At 39.3% G+C, this 19,180-nt stretch overlaps 1 protein-coding gene across 1 annotated transcript in view; it reads right to left on the reverse strand.

Annotated features, from left to right (window-relative positions):
* Nucleotides 1–19,180, reverse strand: part of heatr5b (HEAT repeat containing 5B) — an 85,565-nt gene that overhangs the window by 19,373 nt on the left and 47,012 nt on the right. Inside the window, exons 21-27 of the mRNA XM_079843492.1 lie at nt 18,818–18,965; nt 16,816–16,995; nt 11,702–11,962; nt 8,710–8,891; nt 6,241–6,309; nt 4,132–4,311; nt 2,720–2,951 (exon numbers count right to left, since the gene is read on the reverse strand). Of these exons, the coding sequence (XP_079699618.1) occupies nt 2,720–2,951; nt 4,132–4,311; nt 6,241–6,309; nt 8,710–8,891; nt 11,702–11,962; nt 16,816–16,995; nt 18,818–18,965 (1,252 nt within the window). The remainder of the gene's footprint in view (nt 1–2,719; nt 2,952–4,131; nt 4,312–6,240; nt 6,310–8,709; nt 8,892–11,701; nt 11,963–16,815; nt 16,996–18,817; nt 18,966–19,180) is intronic.

Below are 19,180 nucleotides of genomic sequence, written 5' to 3' on the forward strand. Positions count from 1 at the left end.
AAATGAAGGACAAATACTAGAGCACAAATGGAACAATCATGAGAAAGAGAGGGAAAAGGGCAAATAAAAGAAAGATGAAAGGCAGCTTAACTTCTGCATAACTTCCCTCTGGACCTCTAGTGGATAATGTGCTCATTGCACTCTTTCTCTTTAACTATAATTCCTAAAGTTTTTCCACAAACCTACAGATGGTGGTATTCTATCCCTAACACATAGAGCAATGTCCAAAAACTATTTATATTTATTTAAGATCATCATTCAAGTGATTTTTTCATAAACAAATATTTTTTAATGAGCCAATTTATAACATAGTTAAGTATTTGTGCAGTAAATAGATAAAAAACTACCAAATACCCACAAAAACACAGCACAAATGTATAGTTGAGAAGTAAATAAAAAAAATGATATATAGTTTTCCGTGTAAAACAATATATATTTCCTTATGCAATCGCTCTGTAAATGTTTGGGGTCTATCTGAGCACAAGGGACTCAAACGTAAACCCGACTTGAGGGACGATTAAGGGTCAAAACCTTTTTTAAGACCTATACCAAATAAAATGTATAACCGTATGTCCAACACAGGCTGCGGAACACAATGAGGACTTAAAGTGGTCGTTCATGAAGCACAGAGGATAGAGCAAAACAAAACACCGCTCACGAACTAGAAACAAGAGTTTTTAAAGAGGTGGATGATTATGATATGACTTGTTTAACTTCAGTGAGTGTGTAGTGACGCTGTTCGAGCATAAACAACATCTGCAAAGTTCGACGCTCAAAATTCAGAGCAAATGGAGATATTTTCTTTTACATAAATCACTTTAAGGATTACAACGAGCTTCTTCACAGGTTACATCACTAAGCCTAACATTGTCATGTCATTAAGCAAGATGACAACATAAGTTATAACCGTAATTGCACTAAACTATCCCTGTTCTCTCTTCATCTGCAGATATTCTCTGGCTCATCTTAACCCCACACCAGCGCTTTATAGATTATCATGACAGAATATGCTAATCAACGACTGAAGATGGTTAACTCATAAACTCATCTTCAGAAACGTCCCGTCTCATTCTACATGTCGTCTCTTCTTCTGCAGTCTCTCCATCATTGTCCGACTCCAGTTTGATCATAAAGGCTGAACAGTTTCGGACATTTTCGGTCATTTTCAGTGTGTGTGTGTGTGTATGTGAGGTAATCAGAGCTGTTAACACAAGCTCTTGAAGCTCCGCCCTCTTCCTGAAAGGGGGCGGGGAGCAGCAGCTCATTTGCATTTAAAGAGACACAAAAACTACGTGTTTTTGCTCACCCCAAAAAGTGACAATTTTAACATGCTATAAAACATGATCTGTGGGGTATTTTGAGCTGAAACTTCACACAAACACACACACACACACACACACACACACACACACACACACACACACACACACACACACACACACACACACACACACACACACACACACACACACACACACACACACACACACACACACACACACACACACACACACACACACACACACACACACTCATCAGAGACTTGTTTTACATCTTGTAAAAAGGGGCATTATAGGACCCCTTTAAAGAGAAATATGGGAGGAGCTTGAGTTTGTTATTTGAGCCGCGAAAGGCTTCGACTCTCATATGAGATTACGCTACTCCTACATCCTAGTATTTTTGTTTTGTTTTCAGTCCAATTATCAAAAAAATCTTACATTAAGAAGCATTTACTAGACAAGCAAAAGTTTTTGTTTAATTTTGGGGGAAATAACTCAAAATTAAGTGAGTTTTTGCTTAAAATAAGCAAAATAATCTTGTTTTTCTGTTTGAATTAAGATTATTTTTCTTACCCCATTGGCAGATTATTTAGCTAATTTTAAGCAAAAACTCCCTTAATTTTGAGTTATTTTCCCCCAAAATAAAACAAAAACTTTTGCTTGTCTAGTAAATGCTTCTTAAATGTAAGATTTTTTTGATATTTGGACTGAAAACAAAACAAAAATACTAAGAAAGAAAAGCATTTTTTGCAGTGTATCAGTGCACTTCAGAATAACTTCCTGTCCCTCTTGCAGCGACATCTCTTTTCTGATGATGAGGGTGGGGCCACCTGTCACTCACATGAGATCCACCAATAGCAAACCACAACCATCCAATCAATTCCCCACAGACACACTCAAGCCCCGCCTACATTTGTTCTTGTTTGAGAAGCGTTTCATTAGGATATACAGCAAAAAATGCTTTTCTAACTTAGTATTTTTGTCTTGTTTTCAGTTCAAATATCTAAAAAATCTTACATTAAGAAGCATTTACTAGACAAGCAAAAGGTTTTGTTTTGTTTTGGGGGGAAATAACTCAAAATTAAGGGAGTTTTTGCTTAAAATAAGCAAAATAATCTTGTTTTCTGTTTCAATTAAGATTACTTTTCTTACCCCATTGGCAGATTATTTAGCTAATTTTAAGCAAAAACTCCCTTTATTTTGAGCTATTTCCCCCAAAATAAAACAAAAACTTTAGCTTGTCTAGTAAATGCTTCTTAAATGTAAGATTTTTTAGATATTTGAACTGAAAACAAGACAAAAATACTAAGTAAGAAAAACATTTTTTTGCAGTTTTGGGATATACGGCACAATAGAGAAGAAAAGACCAGTGCAACTTCCGTTTGATGCCGACTTTAAGACTACTTATGTTGTTAAATGTGATGAAGGTGTGGCTTTACCTTCAGGTGGCAGCTGACTGGAGAACTCCGCAGGAAGTGTGAGCAGTGCATAGTCTCTCAGCACGGCCAGCCACAGGCGGCTCAGGGACGGCAGCTCCGGCTGAACCAAGGTCATCAGGCTATCTGGAGGAAGAACATCTCCTTCATCTCCCGCCTCCTCATCCTCACCCTGAGGTGGAGGCGCTGGCCTGGCCTGAGAATCCTTCTTTATGTTCATAGCCACCACAAACACCTGAAACCAGAGAGAGATGATGCTAATAGTGCTGGAAGGATGTGTGATACTAGAGTGTCTTTGTAAACGTGGCTGCTGCTGTACAGATTAGGGATGCAACACTACAGTTAGTCCACAGTTCAATACATTCCTCGGTTTTTAACCACGGTTTTCGGTTTGGTTCTGATGGCTTGTCACATACATTCTTTGTTATTATATTCTTAGGCGACAGGAACAGCAAGAGGTTAAGGAGAAAAAATACTATTTTTTTATTGCAATACTCTTTCTTTATTTTACTTAAAATAATTGAAAAACCTTACTTAAACTTAAAACTTTACTTAAAAAAATTGGATAATATAAAATAAACATATTTAAAGATTTACACTGGCAGCTCAGAGCTGTACAGCAGCATTTAAGTATGAAATTGAATGAATGAATGTAAAAATAAAACACTACATAGACTTCACTATAAAATATACACTGATTCTTATTAAAGCTGCTGTATTAGTTCTTCAGTCAAGAGCAGAGAGTGATTTTCTCTTTGTCTTTTGTTGTTGTATTAACATTAAAGGGATATTTCACTCAAAAATGAAATTCTGTCATTTAGAAATGAATACAAGTTATGAACAACATTAGAGTGAGTAAATAATGACATGATTTTAGAGGTGAACTGTCCCTTTAAGACCAGCGTGTTCACTATAGGCTGCGCCGCTGTCAATTAAAGACCTGCGCGCATCTAATATACACACACACCGATTTTACTTTCACTTTAGACATAACCGACTGTGTTTATGTTAAACTTGTGTGTATTTGACAGTATTAGCGCAGTAAGACGACTGCTTAGTCCAGTTATCGTGTGTTTGACAGGTTTTTAGTGCGCGCGCTCTGAAAAGCGCATGTTTAAAACCGCGCACGCAAATGAAACCGGCAAGGCTTTAAAACGCATGCAAATAATGAGCTTTGGTGATTGTGAATAACTCTAGTGTTCCGTGAGTATAACTTCACCACTAGCGTGTGATGTGAATGTATGTCGTGTTGTTCAGTATTGGGATGGAGGCAAATGATAGAATATGTAGAAAAATAATTAATTAAATGCGAAACCGAAAAAAACGCAATTCACAAGTGCGTATTAAACCGTGAATGCCGCACTGAACAGTTCATTATAATATTGAGAATTGTGGCATCTGTAGTACAGACGTACCTCGGCCCATGCTTTCAGGACAGCCAGCTTCTCCATAGTCGTGGCGCTCTCACTGTACAGCTGGCTGGAGGAGCCTTTGCCCGCCTGAACCTTGTCCAGAGAGGAAACCAGCAGGGTGTGGACGCGCCGAAGGTCATTCAGGTCACTGACGACCCCACTGCCTATCCACGCACTGCACACCTGAACACAGAGGAGAAGGGCAAACACTGAAGAACGCTCACAGGCCAGGGCATGGAAACGCAGTAAAATACAAGTCAAGACACTTCAGGTGAAAAGAGTAAAACTATGAGATATCATGTTCACCAGATGATTCACGGTCAAATTAGGCAATTGTATGGAAGCTTGATTCCATCATGGAATGAAAAGACAAAAAAGGTAATTGTGAATTTAATCTTGCAATTCTGACTTCATTCTTCACACAGGGTTTCTGCAGGTTTAATGAAGGTACATTTAAAGGGTTAGTTCACCCAAAAATGTAAATTGTGTCATTAATGACTGAGCCTCATGTGGTTGGACACCCGTCAGACCTCCGTTCATCTTCAGACACAAATGAAGATATTTTAGTGTAAATCTGATGCTCTGAAAGGCCTCCATTGGCTCAACTTTACACTCTCAAGACCCTTAAAAGACACTAAAGACTAAAGTTACAAAGTCCATCTCACTACAGCGGCTCTACAATAACTTTATGAAGAGACGAGAATAGTTTCTGTGCGCAAAAAAATCCTAAATAACGACTTATATAGAGATGACGATTTCAAAACACGGCCTCATGAAGCTTCGAAGCGTTATGAATCAGTGAGTCGATTCAGCGGTTCAGAGCGTTATGAATCAGTGAGTCGACTCAGCGGTTTGAATCGCCAAAGTCAAGTATTTCAGCAGTTTGGCGGTTTGACACGCGATCCGAATCATGAATCGACTCACTGATTCATAACGCTTCGAAGCTTTCCACCATGTTTTTAGGAGTAAATATAAATCAGGCAAATGATATATGAACCGTATATAGCTAGACTATAGATAAATGAAACTGTAAAGTTTGGTGTGTGTGAGGCTGCTGAAGTGGAGATTTCTGACTCAAACTCACCGCCTTAAAAGATGGAAATATAGGTATGCAAATAGATAAAGTGCAATAAAATAAACAGTTAATTGTGTATTTTCGACTAGTCTGAAAGAAGACATTATCGAAGCTAAACAGTCCAAAATCTCAACTTTGACCAGTGCATGAAAAACAATATTTTTGCCTGTAGTGTGTTGAATTAATATGAGATATTCAGAAAAATCAGAACCACTCGTTTCCCATCAGCGGGAACTTTACTTTTATTTTATTTATGAGAGCAAAATTATGGAAGAATTATGGCTGTCAAAAGATTAATCGTGATTAATCGCATCCAAAATAAAAGTTTGTGTTTACATAATATATGTGTGTGTACTCTGTTAATTATTATTTATATATAAATACACACACAACCATGTATATATTTAAGAAAAAAATATTATTTTTTATATATAAAACATTTATATTTATATACATTATAGATTATATAAATGTATATACATGCAAATATTTCTTAAATATATACATGAATGTGTGTGTATTTATATATAAATAATAATTAACAGAGTACACACACATATATTATGTAAACACAAACTTTTATTTTGGATGCGATTAATCGCGATTAATCTTTTGACAGCCCTAGGAAGAATATATTAATAGTGCAAATAAGATTGGAAGAGTGGAAAATAATTATGTTCAAGAATATAATTTGTTCAAAGTTATGTTTTATAACTTCATATTTGCTTTAGTCAGGCAGTTTATCTGAAACGCTCTCTCTTCAGGCACTGATTTCATGAGTCTGTCTTGTTCTGAAAGCCCCTCCTCCTGGAAAGCCCTGAGTGCTGTGATTGGCCAGCTGACCCAGTGCGTTGTGATTGGCCAAAAGCGTGTTAGAAATGTAACGCTACTTATGATAATCATGAGTTTCACATCCAAACCCAAGCGGCTTCTCCCGCAGTTTTGTAACTTTGCAGATTTAATACATGCAGAATCAGGTACATCACACACTAAAGGAGAAGGATCATGTGACCCATTAAGACCAGTTTGTGGTTCACCTGGCAGGCTTTAGCGGTGATGTCTGAGGGTGTATCCGGGGAAAAGGCTGGTCGGAGCGCAGCACCAACCTGTGGAGGAAATAAACAACAACAGACAAATTAAAACATGTACACAATGCAGGACTGAATCAGACAATTAAACCATCAGGACATGGTGTTTTTATTTCTTATATCAATGCTTATGTGTATTCAGCAATTGTTAAATAAGTACAAGTAAATAATTTAATGTGATATTTCATATTGACGATGGTGTAATTTCCAGCAATGACCAACGGCTGAAGATCCAGATCAATGCAGTTTCAGAGGAAGAGCTTCAGAGGCTCTGACCAATCCCAGATGAGGAATAGAGTCTGATCTAGACAAACCATCGCCACATTTACAACACACACACACACACACATACATACTTTAACCTCAGATGCTCGACTTCAGTGTTGTGTTTATTAACGGCGTATGATGTCATCGCGTCGGAAAGGTCACATGACGCAGGTGGAAGTGCCGACCCAGTGTTAAAACAAACGTGCAAAGACTAAATCAAACGCCCTTTACACAAATAAAGGTGAAACAACGAAGTTGGACAATTTTAAAGTTGGGGAGAACCTTTTTCAGCACTTCCACCTACGTCATGTGACCTTTCAGACGTGATGACATCATACGCCGTGAAGAAGAACAACACTGAAGTCACGCATCTGAGGTTAACGTATATAAATGTGTGTTTGTGTTGTAAAAGTGGCGATGGTTTGTCTAGATCAGACTCTATTCCTCGTCTGGGATTGGTCAGAGCCTCTGAAACTGCAGTGATTTGGACCTTCAGCCGTTGGTTCCCATTGAAGTCCATTATGTGCAGAAAAATCCCGGAATGTTTTCCTCAAAAAACTGAAGAAAGAAACACATGAACATCTTGAATGAGATGGGGTGAGGAAATCATCAGGACATTTGCATTTTAAAGTGAACTGATCCTTTAACTGCACAATAGACCCTTTCCACATTTCCGGGTTTCTCAGAGCGGGAGTCGTCATAGTTGGGTTAAATATTATAGCTGTGAATGAGAGAATACATTAAATATATGTCTGTGTGCCCATTTGCTCACATAGCAAAAGAAAAACGCCACAGTTGTGATTTCACGACTTTCAAAAACAGGGAATAATAGAGTGAGATTGATAACGGCAGTGAAAAGAGAGAAATATGTTCATTTTTATCATCACTCCCATAGACGCTATTACTAAACACCCTCACAGCAGCGGGAACTTTTTTATTGTAATTTAATGCAAAAGTAATAAAATACAAAGTATTAGTGTTATAAATGTACATATATTTAAAAAAAATTAAAATACAAAAAACGCTGCAGGATTTACGATATTAATGACCGTTAAAATGCGTCATCACAGTCTGTGAAAAGGGTCTATAGCTCCAGATTTTGGATTTTTACCGCAGTGTGACTGTGAACTGAGTTGTTTCAGTTGTTTTAATGTCTCCTCAATGTCAGTACATTATACATTATATATTATCCACTATCAATCGCCATCAACACTAAATATAACAGCTTTTGTTGATTCCCTAGTTATTTTATTGTTGTTATTGACGTTTTAAATCACCTTATAACCTTCAAAAAATCCACTTTTCCCAGACCATCTTTTAATGTCTTGCCCTGTGATCCCAGTGATCTTTTAAAACAATGTGTTACTCGTACACTGTTCAAATGCATTTGTTGACGTCAGGCTGCTTGAACTGAAATGTGTGTGTGCTGAAACACATTTGCACTGCAAAAAATGCTTTTCTTAGTATTTTTGTCTTGTTTTCAGTCCAAATATCTAAAAAATCTTACATTAAGAAGCATTTACTAGACAAGCAAAAGTTTTTGTCTTGTTTTGGGGGAAAATAACTCAAAATGAAGGGAGTTTTTGCTTAAAATAAGCAAAATAATCTGCCAATGGGGTAAGCAAAATAATCTTAATTCAAAATGAAAACAACATTATTTTGCTTACCCCAAAAACTCCCTTAATTTTGAGTTAAGCAAAGCAAAAAATGCTTTTCTTACTTAGTATTTTTGTCTTGTTTTCAGTCCAAATGTCTAAAAAATCTTACATTAAGAAGCATTTACTAGACAAGCAAAAGTTTTTGTCTTGTTTTGAGGGAAAATAACTCAAAATGAAGGGAGTTTTTGCTTCAAATAAGTAAAATAATCTGCCAATGGGGTAAACAAATTAATCTTAATTCAAACAGAAAACAAGATTATTTTGCTTGACCCAAAAACTCCCTTAATTTTGAGTTATTTTCCCTCAAAACAAGACAAAAACTTTTGCTTGTCTAGTAAATGCTTCTTAATGTAAGATTTTTTAGATATTTGGACTGAAAACAAGACAAAAATACTAAGTAAGAAAAGCATTTTTTGCAGTGTGGGTCTTAAAGTGATTTCTCAATGTGACTGCCAGTGCTTGAATGTGCCATGTGATCAATGAATGAACTAACATTGGCCTGATACTGCTCCAGGATCACATGACCAGGGAACTCGGGCTCCGGCACGGCTGCAAACTTCTTAATGATGTCCTCCAGAGCCTGCAGGCCGGCCATACGCAGCTGATGGCTGTGGTCCGTCGCAGCCATGAACGCCATGCGCACCAGATCACACAAGTGCAGCACCAGGAAGTCGCCTGCGGAGGACACAACACATCCATTTCCTAAATTACTTCAAATCACGTCAAGTAGAGCCAAATCATGATCGAAAAACTTCAGTCAAAAATAAAAAAGGCTCCCGATATACTTCAAAAGTATATTCATTTTGAACAAAATCAGGACAAACGAAGTTCGTTTCAGGAGTTTGAAATCTTATATCTTTCTAGGAAAGGCTTGTAAACGCCTCTGAACTCCCATTGGTCTGTGTGGTGATGATGTAATAGGTGGGTGTGGCTTCTTTGAGGTGTAAATCTTCATTGGTTCTGTTCAGCCGGTCGAGGTCAGACACAACATAATGTCCTTTGTCCTGTTGCTCTCAGTCACATAGGCCTACCTGAAGCTCATTCATTATGCAGCTCATTATGCAGGTTATTATGTTCTTTTGTTATATCAGGTGTCATCTCATCATTATTCATTAGATATCACGCCTCCTCGCATACTGGCTTTGTCTTACAAATTTTAAATCAGTGTATTGTTTTATGTGAATGAGTAGGCTCAATGATAAAGCTACTTTCGATCAATCTACTGTATAAAGTGTGTAGAAATAAACGTGACTGGAGATCTGAATCTCAAACACATCCACATCACTATGATCAAATGCTTTCTCAGCTCATGTTTTCTCATTTCTGTTGTGTTTATTCGGTCATTGAGAGGAAAGCGCGGCACATATTCACATAAACGTGGAGTCATGATGTTTGCTAACAGTATAATCGCTGCAAAGGACCTTTTTATCCATAAGCAAAGAACGATATCGACCCATTAGACGTTTATTGTAATTGACACTGTTTTTCATGTTTAACCCCCTCGGCTCTCTTTTTTTCTTATCAGTGCCCAAGAGACTCAAATAACTTGGTCGTTTTTTATCATTCAGGCAAGTGTTTTACATCATTATAATCTGTTAAGTTTCTTTTTTTTGTGTGTACAGTCACAATAAAAACAAATTGTTGTGCTTTTTGCTAAATAAAGAAAACACACATGATGCGCGATCTGCAGCCTCTCTGTCAAAGACGTTCATTCAGATAGTCTTCAGAAAATGACTTCTAGCTTAGTGAATACTTGTCTCACAAACATGAGAAATATGTCTAAAGAAACGCTGAAATGTCAGGTTTTAAACACTGTAAACCAAATCAAAAACAAATATTCTGTGTTTATGTAATCTGGTTGAAAGCAGAGAGATGTTAGTCATTCCTGAGCGGCTCATTATACACTAATGCGCCCACGCCCACAGAGAGCGCGTTCTATTGAGATTCAAATACTGACGACGCCCACACACACATCAACTCAAACAAACACATCAAGTACTGCATTCCTACTTCAACTACATTGTTTTGAGACGCGTTTAATAATCCTGGAATAATTCTCCATGAAAAGCTGTTCATTTCTGAAAGCATCGGATTCCACTGCTGTGTGTAAGTAGGCTAAGTTTACTCTGTAAATATTAAACGCAAAAACCTGCACGAGGACGCACTCAAGCTTTCTTTGTTTAAATTAGCTCAAAATTACTGTCAGATGTAAGTAATTACCTTGACAAACTATACATCATTTAAAAGATCTAAGACTCAAGCGTCCATTTCACAGCAATAAAGCTTTTATTCGCAAATGTCTGCTCATATGCTATAAATATAGTACCAGTCAAACGTATTTGTCTTCAGATTGATGTTTAAATATTATAGCCTAATGTTATTTTTTTATTTAATATCAAAGTTTGTTTTATCGAGTTAATATCGAGTTTGGTTTTGTAGAAAGTGAATGGTTTTCTTTACAGTGAATTTCGTTTTGCATAAATTGTATCTTAATTTTAATTATTTATTATTGAATTTTTTAGCATGAGACCACTTTCAAAAACAAAACAAAAAATGGTACAAAAAATGTAGAAGAAATGCTCTTAGTAATTTGTGTCTTGTTTCTAGTCTAAATATTTAAACATTCTTAAATCAAGATGCATTTACTAGATAAGTACAATTTTAACTAAATAAGAAGAGCATTTTTTAAGTGTAGTCAAATCTTTTGATAATTTAAAATATAATAGGCCTTTGTTGACTACATTCTAAATAAATGATTCTGGAGTTTTGTTTTGTAGAAAGTGATTTTTTTGGTTTGTTTTGTAGAAAGTGAATTGCTTTCTTTACAGTGAATTTTGTTTTGTGTAAATTGCATCTTAATTGTAATTATTTATTATAATTTTTTTTAGCATAAGACTACTTTAAAAAAAATGGTACAAAAAATTTAGAAAAAATGTTCTTAGTCGTTTTAGTCGGTTTCTAGTCTAAATATTTAAACATTCTTAAATCAAGATGCATTTACTAGATAAGTACAATTTAATGTCCTTTGTCCTGTTGCTCTCAGTCACATAGGCCTACCTGAAGCTCATTCATTATGCAGCTCATTATGCAGGTTATTATGTTCTTATGTTACCTCAGGTGTTATCTCATCATTATTCATTAGATATCACGCCTCCTCGCATACTGGCTTTGTCTTACAAATGTTAAATCAGTGTATTGTTTTACGTGAATGAGTAGGCTCAATGATAAAGCTACTTTAGATCAATCTACTGTATAAAGTGTGTAGAAATAAACGTGATCTGAATCTCAAAAACATCCACATCACTATGATCAGATGCTTTCTCAGCTCATGTTTTCTCATTTCTGTTGTGTTTATTCTGGCATTGAGAGGAAAGAGTAGCTCATATTTACATAAAAGTTGAATTATGGTGTTTGCTAACAGTATATCGCTGCAAAGGTCCTTTTACCCATAAGCAAAGAACGATATCGACCCATTAGACGTTTACCTTCAGGGTTCTTGGTCATGGCGACGCGAGCCGCTGCCAGGTCAAAGTGGGCCTTGTCTGCATTTTCACACAGATGAATGATCCGGCAAAGACAGTCGGCGGCAAACACTCGCGTGACCCAGCGCGGCGCCACGGACGGTTTGGACTTGTCATCCTGACCCAGTGATGTGAACATGATGTCATCGTCCATCTCATCCTTCTTCTCAGAGTCGTCTTCCTCTTCCTTCCTTCTGCCGTGAGACGCAACAGTCCCGCCCACCTCTGCAACAGAAACACTAGAGACTATAGGGAAGTGGTAGCAAGACGGAACAAGAAAATCCTGCAGATGCTATAGAATTATAAATCATGAGCATTGCTTCTAACACCATAATGATCACTGTCAATACTGGGTTCAGTTTAAAGTACCTCAGCATCAATATAGTACCTTAGGCAAAAGAAAGAGTACTTTACATTCTAGCATTTGGCAGACACTTTTATCCATTGCATTCAAGGTCAACATTTGATCAGTTCATGCCTTTGCTGGGAATCGAACCCATGACCTTGGCATTGCAAGCGGCATCATCTACAATTTGAGCTACAGGAAGTTAAAAAACGAGTGCTTTGGGGGAAAAATTAACATTTAAACAATGACCCTCCAGATCTCTGAGTTCAGGTGTTCAACCCCTTCATGGCCACAGGTGTGTAACTCCAGCTCTAGTGCAGACGCTTCTACACACATTAGAGAGAGAATGGGCCGCTCTCAGGAGTGTGTGTGTGTGTGTGTGTTCGCTTCTACACACATTAGAGAGAGAATGGGCCGCTCTCAGGAGTGTGTGTGTGTGTGTGTGTTCGCTTCTACACACATTAGAGAGAGAATGGGCCGCTCTCAGGAGTGTGTGTGTGTGTGTGTGTTCGCTTCTACACACATTAGAGAGAGAATGGGCCGCTCTCAGGAGTGTGTGTGTGTGTGTGTGTGTGTTCGCTTCTACACACATTAGTGAGAGAATGGGCCGCTCTCAGGAGTGTGTGTGTGTGTGTGTTCGCTTCTACACACATTAGTGAGAGAATGGGCCGCTCTCAGGAGTGTGTGTGTGTGTGTGTGTGTGTGTGTGGGTTCGCTTCTACACACATTAGTGAGAGAATGGGCCGCTCTCAGGAGTGTGTGTGTGTGTGTGTGTGTGTGTGTGTGTGTGTTCGCTTCTACACACATTAGAGAGAGAATGGGCCGCTCTCAGGAGTGTGTGTGTGTGTGTGTGTGTGTGTGTGTGTGTGTTCGCTTCTACACACATTAGTGAGAGAATGGACCGCTCTCAGGAGTGTGTGTGTGTGTGTGTGTGTGTTCGCTTCTACACACATTAGTGAGAGAATGGGCCGCTCTCAGGAGTGTGTGTGTGTGTGTGTGTGTGTGGGTTCGCTTCTACACACATTAGTGAGAGAATGGGCCGCTCTCAGGAGTGTGTGTGTGTGTGTGTGTGTGTGTGTGTGTGTGTGTGTGTGTGTGTGTGTGTGTGTGTGTGTGTGTGTTCGCTTCTACACACATTAGTGAGAGAATGGGCCGCTCTCAGGAGTGTGTGTGTGTGTGTGTGTGTGTGTGTGTGTTCGCTTCTACACACATTATTGAGAGAATGGGCCGCTCTCAGGAGTGTGTGTGTGTGTGTGTGTGTGTGTGTTCGCTTCTACACACATTAGTGAGAGAATGGGCCGCTCTCAGGAGTGTGTGTGTGTGTGTGTGTGTGTGTGTGTGTGTTCGCTTCTACACACATTAGTGAGAGAATGGGCCGCTCTCAGGAGAGTGTGTGTGTGTGTGTGTGTGTGTGTGTGTGTGTTCGCTTCTACACACATTAGTGAGAGAATGGGCCGCTCTCAGGAGTGTGTGTGTGTGTGTGTGAGTGTGTGCGTGTTCGCTTCTACACACATTAGTGAGAGAATGGGCCGCTCTCAGGAGTGTGTGTGTGTGTGTGTGTGTGTGTGTGTGTTCGCTTCTACACACATTAGTGAGAGAATGGGCCGCTCTCAGGAGAGTGTGTGTGTGTGTGTGTGTGTGTGTGTGTGTGTGTGTGTGTGTTCGCTTCTACACACATTAGTGAGAGAATGGGCCGCTCTCAGGAGTGTGTGTGTGTGTGTGTGGGTTCGCTTCTACACACATTAGTGAGAGAATGGGCCGCTCTCAGGAGTGTGTGTGTGTGTGTGTGTGTGTGTGTGTGTGTGTGTTCGCTTCTACACACATTAGTGAGAGAATGGGCCGCTCTCAGGAGTGTGTGTGTGTGTGTGTGTGTGTGTGTGTTCGCTTCTACACACATTATTGAGAGAATGGGCCGCTCTCAGGAGTGTGTGTGTGTGTGTGTGTGTGTGTGTGTTCGCTTCTACACACATTAGTGAGAGAATGGGCCGCTCTCAGGAGTGTGTGTGTGTGTGTGTGTGTGTGTGTGTTCGCTTCTACACACATTAGTGAGAGAATGGGCCGCTCTCAGGAGAGTGTGTGTGTGTGTGTGTGTGTGTGTGTGTGTGTTCGCTTCTACACACATTAGTGAGAGAATGGGCCGCTCTCAGGAGTGTGTGTGTGTGTGTGTGTGAGTGTGTGCGTGTTCGCTTCTACACACATTAGTGAGAGAATGGGCCGCTCTCAGGAGAGTGTGTGTGTGTGTGTGTGTGTGTGTGTTCGCTTCTACACACATTAGTGAGAGAATGGGCCGCTCTCAGGAGTGTGTGTGTGTGTGTGTGTGTGTGTGTGTGTGTTTGCTTCTACACACATGAGCTCAGAGAACTCAAGCGTGGGGCCGTGATCGGTGGACACCTGTGCAATAAGTCCATTCAGGAAATACTGATGCCAAACTTTACACAAGTTATTGAATGGAACTGAATCAACACTAAACTGCCATGGGATTAATAATGACACTATTGCCTTTTTTAAAGCTACTTTACAGAAAACAAAATGTCATAATGCCGTCAAAACAAAATGTCAATGCTGTCAAAACAAAAGCTTCCGACACTTATCAGCCGATGTGAGAATTAAAAAATGCCAAACATCGGCCGATATATCAGTCGTGGTGATATATTAGTGGACCACTAGTTGTTACAGTGAAAAACATCATCAATGTCTTACAGATAACTAGTCAGTTCTAGGTTAAGCAGTCCAAAATGAAGTCTGGATAAAAGCATCCTTATGGAATCTGGAAGTCTGCCCATATTTCAGACATGTTCTGGTTTTCCCACCCTGCAGAATCTTATGTGGCGTTCACACCGGACGCGAATAAATCGTGCTATTCGCGCAAAGTTGGACACTTGAACATTTTGAGTTTACTCGCTTCATTCGTGTGACATTCACTTCACAACAGATGTGAATTCGTGTCATGGGCGGGGCTTCTGCCAGCGACTCGTCTCGTTGAGAAATGGCTGACATGGGTTGTGTTTACACGTCTTTTTGTGTTAAAATCTACTGTTAATGTGTGACACAGGGTTTTTCCTACATTGAAAATTTTTTGGCGGCCGCCAAAAACAAATTGTTGTCCCGCCAAAGCCTTATTTGATGAGTTATTGTGATTTAGGAGTGATGTAGAATAGATGCTGCCCTTGCGTTAACTGAGTGTCAGAGAGAACGATCAGAGCTCCTCCCCCGCTCGCACGCTCTGTCTTCAAAATCAGTATTCTTAGCTTTCTAATATTTCACATATTACGTTAATCAAAATCAAAAGGTCGGAAGACCGAATCCATGTTGCACGTGGCGCATTCGGACGATGTTTCCCTTTAATTACCGCTGGGTGTGAAATGCGCTCAAAAAACATTGACTCTTCTCTGACCAGCTGACATAAAGCATACTTTCAATAAACGTGAAACAAATCCTGTCCGGTTATGAAGTGTTTTCTGTGTGTTGACAAATCTTTCGCGATGTTCTAACAGAAGGGATTCACACACAGCGCGTCTGCTAATGTCCGATTCGCCACATTATGACTCATTTGAACCGAATCATTTTAACGACTGGTTGGAACGGATCAGTCCAACACTGAACTCATGAATCAGTTGAATCATTTACTCAGAACACTTGAAATGAGAACACAAGTGTGCTTACCCACTTTAGCAAGAGTGGATAGTAAGAATTAGCTTTAATCATCCACAATCTTTCAGCTTATTTATTTGGACAATGTGTAGTAAAATAAATAGCCTAAAATCATTTAGTTTAGACTGGAGTGAACCCAGAACAAAGTTGTGGTTAGCTAGCTGATAATTTTATGAAATTGTATATAGCAGAAAATTAGGCTATTTGTTCATTTTTTAATACTACTTTTTAATATTGGTATGATTATATACCAAAACAACTATCAGTAAATAGTGTAAAAATGAGGAACAAAAACAAACATCAAGGTATCAAAATAAGATAAGCAAAAATTACAAATTTTCTTTGAATTTATTTTAAATGTTTTGTCAGTATTGCACTTGCAGATCACGTGGGTAGGGAACTTTTTTACTGTGCGTGCGTGTGTGTGTGTGTGTGTGTGTATGGATGACCATGTCTGTCAGCCACCACCGAAGACCATTTTTGACCCAGGAAAAACCCTGGTGACACAACAATAATGTAGTTTTTTAAAGCTCAAATCTGTGATCTATAATTTGTTCCCTGGCATTTCGTTTAGGCTGAGGGCAAAGTGAAGTTTCATTACTTTTTTATTTTTAGGCTGTTTAACTTTACGTTAGCGTTGTAGCCGACTAGCGCTGACTTTGAATGTTTGAATTGTTTGCTTTATTTCATGTGTAGCTTGTTATACCTTTTACTTATACTTTTGTATTATTGATCAAACATTAACTTGCATTTAACAAAAAGAGACTGTGTTGTGTTTCATGTCATTTAATGTTATCACAGTGATAATCATATTGTCTGAACCAGATATTAATATACAGATTTTCTCCTCATTGTTGTCACTACTAGAGCAAGCTCCTGATTGGTTAACGCGGTGCGAATATCCGGCAAAGTTCAGATTTTTCAACTCAGGCGATTTGCGCCATTCGCACCGCAGAATGTCTATTCACGTCTTTGCATTGACTTAACATGTAAATCACTTGCGCGAATCACGTCATTCGCGTCCGGTGTGAACGCACCATAAGAGGAAAGCCCAGAAACGCTGTCAGTGTGTGTCTGTCACCTGTAGTCGCTGCCAGCACATCTTTGCAGAGTTTGAGCCAGTGAGGAAGTTTCCCCACCGCCAGAGATGAGAGCATGTGGCCCAACGTGTCATGAATGTCGGAGCACAGCTTCCTGTCCGTCTCGCGGTCCAGCATCCCAAACAGGACACCTTCCAGCCCCGTCTCAGTGATGTTGAGATCTGAAAGAACAACGATCCTGTCAAACACTGACACTACTGGACGAGGACAAAACATGAGCTGAGAATGACACCATTGTCTTCAGAAGTGCCGATTTTAAAGGGGTGGTTGCATTCGATTTCACTTTTCTAACTTTAGTTAGTGTGTAATGTTGCTGCTTGAGCATAAACACTATCTGCAAAGTTACAGCGCTGAAAGTTCAATGCAAACGGAGATATTGTCTTTTAAAGTTACGGCAGTTTATTGCCTACAAAAACGTCCGGTTTGGACTACAACAAGCTTTTTCCCGGGTTGGTGACATTATAAACACCTGCTATTAACAAACACTGCCCTCGCGAACACGCAACAAAGTGGGCGAGGCGATGTCGCAGTCATTACAAAAGAGAGAGAGCTGATGCAGAACTACAAACTACATTTGGCCATCTAACCAATCTAAGACCATTGCGTTTTTCAGAAGGATGGGCTTCACAGAAGCAGGAAGCAAACGAGCCGCTAAAAGGACAGTGGAGACAGCGGTGTGGAATAAAGGTCAAATATAAGAAAAATAAGGCGTTTTTTAAAAAAAAGAAGTATTAAGACATGTTATACTGCGCCCCATAAACACAACCAAGCCTAGAAAAAAACACGGAACCACCCCTTTAAATGCGTCATATATGATGAAGTTTGCATGATTAGGGGCCAAGCACTGAAGGTTAGAAACAAAATTATTTTTTCCTTCGTTTCCTTGACTCAAGACGGTTCGACTGCACCCTATGACGTCATTTTCCGTCCTGAAAATTTTCCCGCCATTTTTTATTAACCAAAAAAAACTACTTTTGCGAACTCCTCCTAGGACGTTGCTCCAATTTTCACACAAATTTAAACCAGACCATGTTCAGACCATGCCGACAAAAAGTTACGGAATTCAAGTGAGATTTGATTTCTCAAATCGTTTCCGTTAAACGCGCGAACAAATGTTACGTAGCGGTTGCGTAAATACACTTAAGGCTATATCTTCGCATCGCTTTATCGTATTCAAACCAAACTTGGTATATGTTATCACAAACATTTGGTTATAACTTTGGAACCGATCATAAAAGTGGTCTCCTTAGATTCGGGACGTCATGCTGAGTCGTCTGATATCCAATTTTACCATATCGGCCATTTTGAATTATATGCTAAAATGCTGTATTTAATGTAACACATGAACGGATTGTTACGAAACTCGGTATGAGTCATCAGCACGATGCCCTGAAGGAGCCTGAGAAGATTCAAAACAGCGCCACCTAGTGGATAATTGTTTTCTTCCCAAATGCTTATAACTTTGGGTGCGATTGACTTATTTGCATAGGAGTAACTTTTTTTGTCTCCTGAATCCTTGCCGAGTCCAGCGATACCAGACTTGCCAGGTTTCGGCGTATGGTTTGTGCAGCGTTGTAATTTAGTGCTTAAAAAACATTAGCTGATATCTTTGAAACCGCTAGTTCGATCGAGACGAAACCAGCACCAGAAGTTCAGAAACATAGGTCGATAGATATTTGCTAATACCTAAATGTCAAAATATTGATAGTAAGGGGGAGTAAAATCCAATCAAAGTCAGGTTTCAGACATTTATATGAAAAAACACGTAAAAATTTACTATGACTACAAAGCAAAATTAGATATTTTCACCAAAACTGACACACACATGTATGGGCTCACTCTGAGGACACATAAAAAAATGGTGGGATTGAGCCTCTTGGTGGCGCTATAATAGAACAAAACATGAAATTCCCATAGACTACAATGCATTTTTCAGCCTAAACTGAGACAATTGCCTAAAATGATCTTAAAATGTGTACGCACTGATGGTGGAGTTATCTTTGCCATCCCCAGCCCTCCTGGCGAGACTCATGGCGTATTCACAGACCTCAGCCGCCTCTCTCTGAGCCAGCTGACGGAGACAGGCCACAGCGGCTCGCCGTAGCAGCAGGTGAGAGCTGCACAGATGCACCTGCACACACACACACACACACACACACGTCACTGCTTACCTGTGTGCATAATGTGCTCTCCAGGCGTTCACAGGTGCATGTTTAACATGAGATGATTTCTGAAGCTCTTAAAGGGATAGTTCACCCAAAAATGAACATTAGCCCATAATTTACTCTCCCTCAAGTCATCCGAGGTGTGTGTGACATTCTTCCTTCAGACGAATAAAATCTGAGT

Source organism: Gobio gobio (genome assembly GCF_949357685.1).
Source record: "Gobio gobio genome assembly, chromosome: 18".
NCBI lineage: Eukaryota > Metazoa > Chordata > Actinopteri > Cypriniformes > Gobionidae > Gobio > Gobio gobio.